The 13,746-nt window shown below is 47.3% G+C and overlaps 2 protein-coding genes across 3 annotated transcripts in view; one reads left to right on the top strand and one right to left on the bottom strand.

The window, feature by feature from the left end:
- THAP4 (THAP domain containing 4) overlaps positions 1-8,269 on the bottom strand; it is a 379,695-nt gene extending 371,426 nt beyond the window's left edge. The window contains exon 1 of the mRNA XM_078665684.1: positions 8,120-8,269. Coding sequence (XP_078521810.1) covers positions 8,120-8,196 — 77 coding nt within the window. The 5' untranslated portion in view covers positions 8,197-8,269. The remainder of the gene's footprint in view (positions 1-8,119) is intronic.
- Positions 8,270-8,829: 560 nt separating this feature from the next.
- The window catches only part of ATG4B (autophagy related 4B cysteine peptidase), a 432,299-nt gene continuing 427,382 nt past the window's right edge, over positions 8,830-13,746 (top strand). For both annotated transcript variants that reach the window (XM_078665678.1, XM_078665677.1), the window contains exon 1: positions 8,830-8,951. In XM_078665678.1, coding sequence (XP_078521804.1) covers positions 8,939-8,951 — 13 coding nt within the window. In that variant the 5' untranslated portion in view covers positions 8,830-8,938. The remainder of the gene's footprint in view (positions 8,952-13,746) is intronic.

Raw genomic sequence — 13,746 nt, 5'->3', positions numbered from 1 at the left:
GGAAAGGTACAGGAATCTTATGAGAAAGGTAGGCGGGTTCTTCCAGAAGCTTCGATAGAGGATAGGATTCTATATTAGAGAAAGGGGGTCCGAGAGAGGCAGAGATTCTGAGATGCTGAGAGCTGGAGAGATTCTGAGATACTGAGATGCTGGTCTGGTGTTTTGGCGGTCTGTTGATACATCACGGTGCAGACGTGCAGTCGTGTTTGTGCAACAGAGAGACCTGACCCAACCAGAGAGAGGGAAAGAGAGACGGACCCTTCTTCAGATGACAAGACGCCTAAGATTATGGTGAGGTGTTCCATGTATATCTAACTTTATCTAACTATGCTTTTATTTTCAGGCTCTATGTATATGTATGTGTTGGTGATTGCTACTAATGTTTACTGTGATGTTTAGTTATTTCTTTCTTTTGTCATCCTATTATCATGTAATAAAGAAACCCTAGAGCATATAATTTGTTTGCATTCCTTGTGAGGGAAGGTCGGAACCCTTTTTTTTACCAAGTACTTACAGAGGGATGGGCGATTCCCCTCTAATGGGTAATTGTTGATACGGGAGGGAAATCGGCTCCCATCAGGGATGTCTAAATTACATTGCTAGGAGGAGCATGTGCTGTGTACCCTCTTAGATTAGGAGGTGTTGTGAATTTCTGCGTACCCTCTTGGATTGGGAGGGGTTGTGACTTGTTGTTATTTGCGAGCTCCTCGGCAATGGTCTTATATGTTGTCAGTGTTTATTCCTTTCTTGGGTAAGTATTGTGAAATGTGGTGTCTTTCTGGAACCTGAGAAAGGATGTGGTAAGTAATGACCTGGTGACTGACAGAAGCACCAAAACATACAGAGAAGTAGGTCGTTACACTGGGCCATTTGAGGTCATGGAGCACAAAAGTGATGTCACCTACCTGGTGGATTTGCGGGCTCCAAGGAACCCTTTGAGGGTCCTCCACGTGAACCGCCACAAGCCCCAATTTGGGAGGTCCAGAGTGAGCATGCCCTTGGCGACAGATGATGGGGTGGAAGAGGAGAGTGAACCTCTCCCTGACCTACTGTCTACCAAGGAGAGAGATGGGTCAGTGGAAGGTGTGATCCTCTCCCCTACACTGACTCCAGAGCAGCAGAGCGACTGTCACCAGTTGTTTGGACAGTTTACCCCACTGTTCTCCCTGACCCCAGGTGTTACTCACTGGTGTACCCATGATGTGGACACTGGTGACAGCCCTCCTGTGAAGCACAAGATTTACAGGTTGACTGACCGGGTCAAGGTCAGCTTTAAAGAGGGGGTCTCCAAGATGTTGGCGTTAGAGATGATCGAGCCTTCCAACAGTCCTTGGGCCAGCCCAGTGGTCTTGGTCCCAAAGGCTGCTGCACCCGGTGCCACTCCAGAACTGCGGTTTTGTGAGGACTACCGTGGGCTTAATGCAGTCACCAGGACTGACGCACACCCCATCCCCAGAGCTGATGAGCTCATTGATCAGTTGGGAGCTGCCAAGTTCCTCAGCACGTTTGATTTAACGTCTGAGTACTGCAGATTGCCTTAACCGATGGGGCCAAGGAGAGGTCAGTATGTTCAACCCCGGAAGGACATTACCAGTTACGGGTGATGCCCTTTGGGTTGAAGAATGCCCTAGCCACCTTTCAGAGGTTGGTTAACCAGGTGTTGACTGGGCTGGAGGATTTCAGTGCCGCCTACCTGGATGACATTGCAGTCTTCATTACAGCTGGGAAGAACACTTTCAGCACATCGGTGAAGTGTTGAAGGCGCTGCAGAGGGCAGGCCTCGTGATCAAGGCCAGTAAGTGTCAGATCGGGCAGGGTTCGATGGTGTACTTGGGACACCAGTAGGAAGCGGCCAGGTGGTACCCCTACAACCCAAGATTGACACCATCCTGGCTTGGGAGCCCCCAGGACACAGACAGAGGTGAGGGACTTCTTAGGACTCACCGGGCACTACAGGAGGTTTGTTAAGGGGTATGGCACCATTGTTGTCCCCTTAACAGAGCTGATTTCCAGGAAGCAGCCCAAGAAGGTGATCTGGACTGAGAAGGCTTTTGATGCCCCGAAGGCCGCCTTGTGCACGGCACCCGTGCTCAAGGCACTCGACTTCTCCAATGAATTTGTCGTGCAGACTGACGCTTCAGAGCATGGAGTGGGAGAGGTGTTCTCACAACTGAACGAAGAGGGCCTAGACCAGCCTGTAGTCTTCCTTAGCCGGAGAATACTCCCCAGGGAACAGAGGTGGATTGCCATAGAAAGGGAAGCTTTCACTGTGGTCTGGACACTATAGAAGCTGAGACCATACATGTTTGGGACTCACTTCCGACCTCAGACAGACCACAGGCCCCTCAGATGGTTGATGCAAATGAGGGGTGAGAATCCAAAACTGCTGAGGTGGTCCATCAGGGAGATGGACCACCTCAGCATATTAATGGCATATTCATAATTATCGGCACCACCACCCTAGAAGTGGACCATTACAATTCCCCATTTACTATGTAAACATTATTGATTGTGTTGTGCTAATTTGCCTTGATGCTGATTCACATACCTCTCATCAATTTCAAATGTTCATGGCTAATGTGCTGCAATTCACATGCCAAGCTGCCCGACCTCCTCCCATTCCATTTTCCTCACCCTGCAGTTCATTATTTCAACCCATTGTATTGTGTCCCTTCTCCCCCATGACCCGACTGCTCCCGTCTCTGGCTGTCTGACATTTAGGGAGCATGATAAATACCCATAGCAGGCTTTAGCAGCCCATCCCCCTTGTGTCTCAGCCCGGACAGGGGAAAAAAACCACACACACAAACTGCTGTGTTCTCCATGGACAGTGTCTCAGGTCTTATCTCAGCCTCACCAGAGCCTTTCACAGGTCTTTGAAAGTCCATTTACATCCCAATAGGAAATGGTTAACAAGGCTTTGTAATACATTTGGTGGATACCTGCAGCACTGGTTTATGCTTGTGAGAAACAGAGGTGAGGTGGATTGAATTGAAAAGTGCGTGGGTCAAGTCTCTTAACGTAAGCATCTTCCTCCAGCTCAGGCAGCCACTTTATGTTGTGCTTATTGTACATAGCATTGTCACGTCACCAGTGGCACGTTAAGTAACAGTAGATGTCGTAGCATCCAGGATAATGTGCTGCATGGCTAAACACTTTATAAGGTTCCAAAGGCGAGACCTATTGGCAATGCCATTGCTTGTTACATTCTGTGTTTGAAAATACCACTTTTAGAAAGTAGATATTTTCTTGCTCAGTCATCCTGTGTGCCTCTTTTGGAATGTGGATTGCCTGTCTGGGTTTTGGACGACAGAAGGCTGAGACAGATAGTCTAGGTGGGTCAGGAAAGGGCTGAATAGATCTGGGCTGCAATTGGGGAAGGGGAGGAGATTTCCTTGCACCTCAAAGTGCTTGGTCTACCTCCGACCATGCCATCTCTACCTCCTGCCAGGAGGTCACACCAGAGAAGGCAGAACTGGTTCTGGCTGGGCACACACTCTCTCTGCCTAAGAGATCAAAGAATTTTGGGATATAAATACTGGGGCCCAGACCCCTGAACTTTAGAACTCTTTTGGACCAAGAAGAAGAGTCGGAGAAGCTGTGAGGACGAGCAACCACTTTGCTGTGGGCTTTGCTGTGGGCTTTGCTGTGTTGGCCTGCAGTGGCTGCTTCTGTCTTGGGCAGGGAAAGGACTGGACTATCTGCAATCTACTTTGTGAGTTTTTCCCAGGGCTTGAGGTAGAGCTTGCCCCTTTTTGAAGAAGTCTCAGTAACAGCAAAGACTTCAAGCTCTTCTGCCCTCCGCACTGGGGACTGTGTGTTTTGTGCTGCAACAGAAGAAAAGAAACCAGGTGACGTCTACGACGCTGCTGTCGACTCCGTGTCTTGAAGGCACTGCAGAGGGCACAGCCACAACGCCGCACCGCGATTCTGGTCTCACCGACGACGCCTGTTAACGCCACCACGAGCCGCTGCTCGCACCGCGACCTGTGGGCACCGCACTCCGCACTGCTTCACGAAGACGCCTTGGTATCCCCAATGGCGACGCCTCACACCGAAATAGACGCCGCTGCTTGCACCATGCTTCAAGGGCACCGCTCATAAAGTAACACAACGCACCGCTCTCATCCCACACCGCAGCCTTGGTCTACCGACTCCGGCGCCATTGACTCCAGTTCGTCAGCCGACGACAGCGTTTCAGCGACGACGCTGCTTGCACCGCGATCTGCCAGCACTGCGACGAGCACCGCATTCACTTCACACCGCGACCCTGGTCTCACCGACTAAGCCATCGGACGCCGCCACAGAGCAGCTGCTCGCACTGTGACCTAAGGGCACCACACGCTGCACTGCTGCACTTCGCACCGCAGCACCCAACGCCTGCACTACTGACTTCAACAGAGAGGAGTTCGATCTGTAAAGCGGGTGACTTAGAGGGCCCCGCTGACTCCTCCACCGATCTCCGGAACAGACGCCTGCAGACGCCATGCTTTCGGAAGCTCAACGAGAGGTCGCAAACGCCCTGCATTTCGAAAAGGTACTGTTTGCGTGTCTTCCCGACACCATAGCTGGCCCGGAACACCGAGGTCAGCCAGAACTGTTTGGATTTTTTTGCTCACTGCACCGTGATAGCCCCAGATGGAGCTATCGACATCAAGGAACTGTTTTTCAAGCATATTTTGATAACTGAATATTTTTAAGTACTGCATTGTGGATTTTCATTGTTTTTGGTCTTGTCTTAAGTATATAAAAATATTGGCTATTTTTCTAAACTGGTGTGGTGTCCTTTTGTAGTGCTTACACTGTATTACTGTTGGTTAGGTGCAAATGCTTTACACCCTGCCTCTAAGATAAGCCTGCCTGCTCGTGCCAAGCTACCAAGGGGGCGAGCAGGGGTTATTTTAGGAGTGTAACTCCCTTATCCTTACTAGAGTGGTGGCTTCTGCCTGGCTTTGGCACATGCCCTAGCCTACCAAAAATCCAATTTCTAACATTATATTCTTAGCTAGAAGATTATGTTCAATAGTTAGACTCTGGAACTATATTTTCATAGTCGATTTTGTTGTTCCTTAGTTTTTAGTACTATTTTATTGTATTCATATTTTTGAAATAGTAGGTATAATTATAAATGGTTAGTAAATCTGCAGTACAGTTTGTGTTTATATTCAAACCTCTTACAAAAGGGATTTGTGGTGTTGGGTCCTCTTTCTATGTTAAGTACTTTGTAAAATGTGGTTATGTTTAGTGTGTTATTGTTCAAACGAAGGGGAATTCATTATGGACTTGGGAGTAGTAGATGTTCACTTGTACCTGGGTTACAATAAAGGTTTAATCTTATACCATGCACAGTGATCTTTATAAAAAAAAAAATAGAGATCACAGAATGTTCTTTATTTTCCTTATCAAGTGGACGTTTTGTGCTCTCATCATTTCGCCGTGGGCTAATTCTATCCATTGAATGTTGCTACCTTACTTGTAATAGGAGTTCTATGAGCATACTTCTCTGTTCAGTGTTTTTGTTGTGGAGAATCCATTCCAACCACAGAGGTGAATATTTGAATTTACTTACATTTGTAGTCCTCTATATCGATTGATGGTGGTCATTGTTTGTGTTTTGTCCTGGTATAGGTGGTGCCAAAAATTAAAGGCCCACCCAAATTTAGATAAGCATATTTAATGGAGGATAAAAGGATTATGACCACAGTTTCTAGACTGTATAAAATTGAACTGTACTGGATCGATATTGTTTCAATAGCCCATTTTTAATTTGTGTGCATGTTTGGGTATATATGTAGGGTGAGAGTCCTTAAGAGGTTTTTTTAACGTGGCATGAATTTTATTGTTGGTGTTCTAGTTAAGAATATTACATTATTTATAGTTTACTGGAAAATAAATGGGGATTTTTGCAATATATGTATGCTATTGTTGCCACAACAAAATGTAAATACTTTTTTGTATGGTATATTACAGTGAGCTGGGTTTCCTTCTGTTTTCCTTCTGCTACCAGGTCTGTTTTGCTGGTGAGGCAAAATGTGAGGTCAACTGTGATGCCAATGGTTGTCATTTGTGATGCCATATGTGACAGGTACATGAGCAATGCACTGGGGGCACGATTTGGTTAGTGATAACTGGCAATTCTCTGTGTTTTTTTTTTAAATAACCATAACCTTAACAGAACTATAACTGTATTTGGCTTTTTAGTTACTATATGTAAATAAACAAACCCACATATTATGTACTAAAAAATGGTATTCAAAAATGAAAAACTGTAGACCTCTAGCCAACAACAGTATTCTTCCAAAGCCAGGTCATACTTGATCCATGGGACCTACCACCACAAAATAGCAGAGTTTTTCTTTTAGAGATAACTCAATAATCAAATTAATAAGGAACGCCAAACATGTAACGTAGGAAAACTAACTAGTAATTCAGTAACAATGGAAAGGCAAGTATCAATTAAAAAAGAAAAAAACTTGTTTAATAGAAAACCACTGCTCCATTCTACAAAGAATTGCTTAAGGGGATCAGGCCAAAGCTATATGAGAGAACGGCTTAACTGGGTTTCCCTATTCCCTGTATGTCTAAGCGTGTGTCTGGAATGTTGAGTGAATAATGTAGTAGAATGTTGGTGTGGAGTGGAAACTTGGAGATGGGGACAGTTGGTGGGAGGAAGAAGCCTTGACTAGAGATAGGTACCGGACACTGAACCAAAGGACTTAACATGAAATAAAGAACGTACCTCCTACCCGAACAGCTCCAAAACAAATGTATAAAAGGGCTCAACCTAACATTTGATTCATTAAGCTAATTGTTAGAATGAAGAACCACATCAAAAACTCTGCAAAAGTGCGCTTTACTCACTGAAACACCTCAAGAAAATTAAACCTTACATTCCCCAAGATTACCTCAAGACTATAGTACAATCCCTAGTCCTCTCTAAACTGAACAATGGGAATGCCATCCTAACAGGGACACCAAAAGCTCACCTAGCCCCACTAAGATCAGTCCTGTCCTTAACATGGCACCTCTACTCATAACTGGTGTAAAAAGATTTGAACATATCACACCAACCCTCAACTGGCTTCCCATGGAAGGTAGATGTATTTACAAATGGGCCTGCATCACGCACAAAACCCTTCACTCACATTCCCCCAACTACCTAAACAGCAAACTGGTCAAAGCAGGAAATTCCAGAACTCTGAGAGGCTCCAACTCACTTCTTCTCATCCCTCCTAAATTGAAAAAGTAGACAACCCAGTGCCGATCCTTTTCTGGTAACACCCTCAGGATGTGGAACACACTCCCTAGAGAACTCAGATGCAACCCCACCTGCGTTCTTCTCCCTCCCCGGCACTGCATACCTAATGATTATGTTTTTGCTTTATCTTTTTGCATCCTTTTGTCCTGCTATACAATGCAATTTTTATTTGTATATGTAAAGCACTCTGATACCCAAGGGTCAAGGTAGCGCAACATAACACTTTCAAAATAAAATAAAGGAATCTGAAAAAATATGGCACATTTCACTACCAGTGGAATGGTACTGTCGATTAAAAGGTTGCATGCAACAGTTACGTGAAAATCACAAATCATAACTGTTTTTTTACCAATACCACACGCTTGACAAACGTTCTCTATTGCACTCACCCCGCGCAAGTTCACTCATAACAAGGAAAACAAGACTACAGTAGTAATGAAGCATGCGTGCGCTCGCTGAATGGAACTACTAATGACCATATCGCTTAGTGTTATCACAAATTACCACACAAGAGACCAATTGCATGCATGAAGCAATACATATTTCGCTCTCCAAACTACATTTTCGGAACTGATAAGTTGGCTGTGTTCTTCTGTCCGTAAATGACTCTATTGACCATGTGTTTTTCCCGTTTCGTGTCATTTTTGCAGAGCCAGGTATGGTGGCCACTGGCTTTTATATGTTGCAGAATACATGCATGTCAGTGTTGTTCTTTTGCAGGGTTAACTGTCTATGATTGCAGAGCCCATCATGCTACCACCGGTATCTAGTCAAGCTACATTTGCCCACTTCCCTCGAGGTTACTAGCTTAGGCTGTCCAATTTTAAGGGCGTATCGTATCGGTTTTTATAGAATGTGTACCTGTGAAACGAGATAGATCCCCGAATGCCTTGCCCCTGTCGGTTGGAGCAGTTGACGGCCGCGCAACAGATCACCATCTCCGTGAAGCTTGTGCAAGATTACCGGTGAGACACTAAAAAGGGACAACAGCTGGGTAGGAGCAGCAGGTTCGGTTTTCCGTACATCAAGATGGCGGCGCTTTTTCACTTTGCAGCTGTTTCATCCGGAAGTAGTTATAACATTCCGTACAACATGGCATCCTGCTTATACGTAGATAGTGGCATCATGATGCAAAATATAGCCTTTATTATCTCCAGCAACATCGAATACAAAATTATTCGAATAACTCATTGACTTGTATGTTGAGCATAAGCGTATTCAAAGTTAGGCCGCTCTGTGCTAAACATGTTACGCGTGTGTTGTGGGTAAAAACGATTCTAGCTTTGCGGAATATGTACGGTATCAAAATTGAGACGGACTGCGCGTAGAGCGGCTTGTGCTAATTTCACTCTGCTCTGACGAATAGGTCCTGTACGCTCGATCGATGAATGTACCCATTCTTTCCACTCAAAGGCAAGCTAATTGCTGTTACAGATACGTGCGTCTGCCCTACTTCCGGTATTACAGATCTTAAATGACCTGACCCCACCGCCTCCTTGCTGTCTTCACACGGACGTGTGTTCTGATTGGATAAGTGTGCTTCCTGGTAGACAAATCCAATGATTCTATTCGTCAATTATTGGACGTACTATGCTGCTTTCTGGATAGGCTGAAGCCCTATCCTGTTATCTAAGTGGTCTTCTAGAAGTCGTAGGTGGAAGACCAGTCAAACAGCTGGGAATGATGGACGCAGGTAAGCTGGTGGGACCAGTAATTGACAGCTCAAGGGGGTGTGGCAATGGCAATGAAAGTGTTAATGCCTCCAGGGGAAAGAGGCATAATTGCCAAAGCGTTCGAAACCAGGACCCTTCCACATGGACATCGTCAGAGGGCGTTATTCACCTCAGTGTTCTGTACTTTTCTACGATTCTCGTATTGGAAATTGAAAGATTGTGCTATTTCATCTGATCTCACTGATATCTGCGTTAAAGAGTCTGCCAGGGGGTATTCGATGAACGGCGTTGCCCACTGAAGTGAGCAATAAGTCTGTCAACTACCTAACCCACAAAGGGGTGTGGCATTATTTGCTAGTTGTTATATGTAACATACGTGTGCTTCTTTTAACCATCAGGTGGTAGGCAGTACGGCTTGTTATTAGACTGTGCGAAGTACGGATGCTGGTGGCCGAAAGGAAGTGTAACATTGCGCAGGGTCATAGGCAGTGGTCGAAGTGGGGGGAAAAAAGTAGGGGAACTGTGGGTGGAGAATCGGGGGGCGGGAATAACCGAAGATTGAATCAGTGGGCGGAGTCAGGGGTGTGGCTAGAAATAGCAAAACATACCAATTTTTTGTACGTTTAGCATTTCACTGACCAGTTACAGCTTATAACGTTATTTAATTAAAACAATGGATAAACATGTTTATTTGAGGTTTAATTCAGGAAAAAGCAAACACTGATAGGGAATACAGGTTTATGTAAAGCGGTGTGAAATAGAAGCAGGAACAACATGTTACCTTAATGCTTTTACTCTCATTGTTCAGAAATCCATGATTATTTTTTGTCTCAAACATTGAGGTCATGAATACAGGGCTCCTTCTGTACACATGTGTTAAGCAGGGCTCAGAAGAGAAAGGGACTCTTCAGGAGAATCTAGACTCACGGAAACCCACAAAGGCTCCTTCATATTCATGTCAGCCAGCTAGCTGCTCAATCATAATATAGCAAAAAGAACAACTGGTGGACAGAATACATTCACCCCAGTACAGAGATCTGGCCTAAATCCATTGTTTCTTTGCTCACCATGCCATTCCAGTTTGGACCCAGCCATATGCAAATCAGTCTTGATCCTGCACCCAATGGGAACAGTCCAGCCCGAACTGCCAGGCCAGGTCCTCCCTGGACTGGAAACAAGCATCCTAGGACCTGGGGCGCTAGGTGGCACACGTGCGAATGGCCCCCTTTGCGTGAGGCTCTCGCCGCCCGGCGGACATTATCCTTTTGTATGACACTCTTAGCGAATCTAAGGCGTTCATTTGACTTGTCTACCCCTCCGGTTGCTGCATGCTGAAAATCGCGCAAATCGGCTGCACCCTCCGCCCGAGAAGCGCTGCCGAACTTTCGCCCAAAGAGACCAGTGGATCTTCACGCACGCACACGCCGACCTGAGAGGGTACGGCAGCCTGCAGCTGTGCACGTGACATCCAGGCTGCACACACTGCTGATCTACGAGTAGGAAGACGGCGCACCCGGCCCCTCTGTTGTATGGGACCCAGTGCCTGTAAACATCGCGAAAGACGGCTTGGCATCTACGGCTCCCGCTTTTGAATTGCTGAAAGTGATACGATTGGTGCACCAGCACTGGTGGTGAGTGGGGGGGGCGAAGTGTCCCTACTTGTATGCTGGGACTACCTTGGAGTAGGATAGTGACGTGGGGGTGCCTGAGACCTTCATGCCCAATACCCCCCCCCCGTAAACACGCATGCAAAGGACAGCTGAGCCTTGCAAACTGCTTGCTGACATTTGGAGGCGGCCCTGGCCGACTTGTACCATAGTGGCCGCAGACACTGTGCAACAGCTTGCCCCGCATTTAGAGGAGCCTGAAGGGTCCACTGTGGGTTACCTGGGCATTGGCAAGACTGCGCGTTCAGCTGGTTGGCATCCGGCAGTGAATATATAGCGGTACCTCCTTGGCGACTGGAGGAGACGAGGAATCAATAGGCGGCCGAGCGGCGCACCTGACGCGGTCGCAAAACCACTTGCGCAGAGGCCTGGATGTCGACTAGCAAGTGACCTATACGGAGATATTGGCGGTGAGGGGTCGACTCGTGGTTGACCTGAGACAAGAAGGAGGGCGCATTAAGCACTCGTACACTGCGGCGGAGAGCTGAACCGGGGATCTCCTCGGACCGTCGCAGAGAGGGAGGCCTATCTGTCAATCGTCAGGTCCTATGGCGCACTTCATTGCATTTGAAGCACCACTGTCTTCACTGCTGGGGACCTCGGCCCGCACGCCTCAGTGTGCATTTAGTGGCCCATAGTGTGACGACGCCTGCGGACCCGGGGGCAATATGGGTAAAGCTTACGTGATACAACCAAAGCTGCCCTTCGAGGCTGTTAAGAAGAGCACCCGCGCAGGGCAGGAAGGACAGGAACAGGCTGTCGGTGGAGGGTTGCAGGAAGAACCATCTGGGCACTCCACAGAGGTGCAAGATATATTACGCGGGGTACGCCAGGGATTTGCCGCAAAAGTGGACAAGGTCGACAGGATGTTGTCGAGTATGGATGCCATTGCTCATAAACTGGATGGGCATGATGAGAGGCTCAAGGAAACGGAACAACGTATTTCGGACTCGGAAGACACTACTGCTAGACACACGTCCTAGCTCTCTCGCATGGATAATCTATTGAGGGTCATTGCAGCAAAGAACGATGATTTGGAAGCGCACTGTAGGTGCAATAATATTCGCATTTTAGGCATACCGGAAACGACCAATACTGGACGTATGGAGGACTACGTAGAAAAGCTACTGCTAACGGCGATTGGGTCAGAAGCTTTCTCTAACCAATTTATCGTGGAGCGAGCACACAGGTCGCTAGGCCCCAGGCCCAAACCTGGAGACACTCCGAGACCCATAATTGCTAGACTCCTAAACTACAGAGACCGGTACGTAGCATTGAGGGCAGCACGTAGTAAGCAAACACTATCATACGACGGTAACTCCTTCTCTATCTATCCTGATTTCACGCCTATGGTACAGGAGGAAAGATGTAAATTTATCGATGTTAAGGCAAAGTTGCGCAAGGCCCAAATTGACTACGCCCTCCTGTATCCGACACGGCTGAGGGTCACACATCAAGGCACGCAAAGATTCTTTACGAAGCCACAGCAGGTGGATGAATTTCTGAAGCGCCTTAAAAAATCGGACATAGCTGGGACTGGAAAGGAAGATCCTCGGCGGTCCCCGGAGGCAGGAGGGGCTGGAGAAGAAGAATGTTGGGCCCTCTGAATATCGTAGAACTGGTAACGGACTACTGTACCTGCGATTTGTGTCATAAATGATGGGGGGGGGGAGTCCTAATGATAACTAAATGTTTTTCCCTGAGAAATATACCCTGAGGTGTCGAGCCCAATAGAGCTGCAGCTTAAGCTGCGACTTGTTCTGTGGGCGCAGGGTTGTTGTGTAGCCACCTAGATATGGCCCCTGGAGGGAAGTCCTCCAATCTACCTCGCCACATGTGTTTGGTGGGGATCGCATTCTATTTCTTGTTGGGAGACGGGCGGGGTGGGGTGCGTGGGTGTACAATACTGGCATGTTTGGGTTGCTTCAGTGGGTGGGGCGGGAGGAACAGGGGGGTCAAGGGAGGTTGCATGTTGAAAGGAAGGTTGAGATGCGCAACATAGAGTTAGTAATGTGCATAGCGAATGTACAAGTTATTGGAGCAATAGGCAGACCGCGATCGACATTGTATTTCACATGGTGTTGGAAACCAACGTGCTACAGAGCATGGCTTAGTGTTTTTGTGGCATGTACATATGGCTAGCAGCGTAGGGACGCTATTGAATGTCATTACATGGAACGTCAGAGGGCTAGGAGACCCGAGAAAGAAGCGGCAGGTATTAGCTTATCTAGACAGACACCAAGCGCATATAGCACTGCTGCAAGAAACTCACTTCACGCCCCAGAGGGCTGTTACGTTCGCCTCTAGATGGACTGCTCACAGAGTTTTCTCCTCGTATTCCAGCTACGCTAGAGGTACAGCTATATTATTTAAGAAACAGGTACCCTTTCATTTGGCGGGGGCGTCCAGCGATGATCAGGGGAGGTATTGCTTAGCTTGGGGGCGCCTAGGTTCGGAATCAGTCACTTTGGTGTGTTGTTATGGGCCAAATGTGGATACCCCGGACTTCTTTTCCTCCTTATGGGAAATGATAACAGACATTGGCTCAAATCACATTATATGGGTTGGTGATTTTAATGTTACTTATGCTCCACATCTGGACAGATCACATCCGGCACCACATCATCGCACTAAAGCAAGCATCATACTCAAGGATATTATCACTGATAATTGCTTACTGGACGCATGGAGGCATATGTATCCCTCAAAGCGGGAGGGGACGCACTTTACAGCACACGCCGCGACCTTGGCACCGCTTGATGATTGGATCGTATCCCGGGGATTGGGACCTGCTGTCCGCACGGTACAGCACTTACCTTGGACGTATTCCGATCACGCCCCCATCAAAATCGCACTTTCTTCAGCGGACTTTAACCTCCCGCGTGGCGCTTGGCGCCTTAATACACGTATGCTCTTAGACGCAGTCTTTCACGAAGAGCTCCGTGATGAGATTCAGGATTTTTTTGCACGTAACAAAGGATCGGTGCAGAGCGTTGAGACCATTTGGGAAGCATTTAAGGTTACATTGAGAGGGTTTTGTATATCTAAAGGGATGGGTGTGCTTAAAGACATTATCAATACGCTTCACAGACTGGTACAGGAACTTACGGCACTAGAGGCAACACTGATGCTAGCACCAGACCGAGAT

Source organism: Lissotriton helveticus, chromosome 11 (genome assembly GCF_964261635.1).
Source record: "Lissotriton helveticus chromosome 11, aLisHel1.1, whole genome shotgun sequence".
NCBI classification, from domain to species: Eukaryota; Metazoa; Chordata; class Amphibia; order Caudata; family Salamandridae; genus Lissotriton; species Lissotriton helveticus.
The sequence above is the reverse complement of the archived record's forward strand: the minus strand, read 5'-3'. Positions and strand labels throughout refer to the sequence as shown.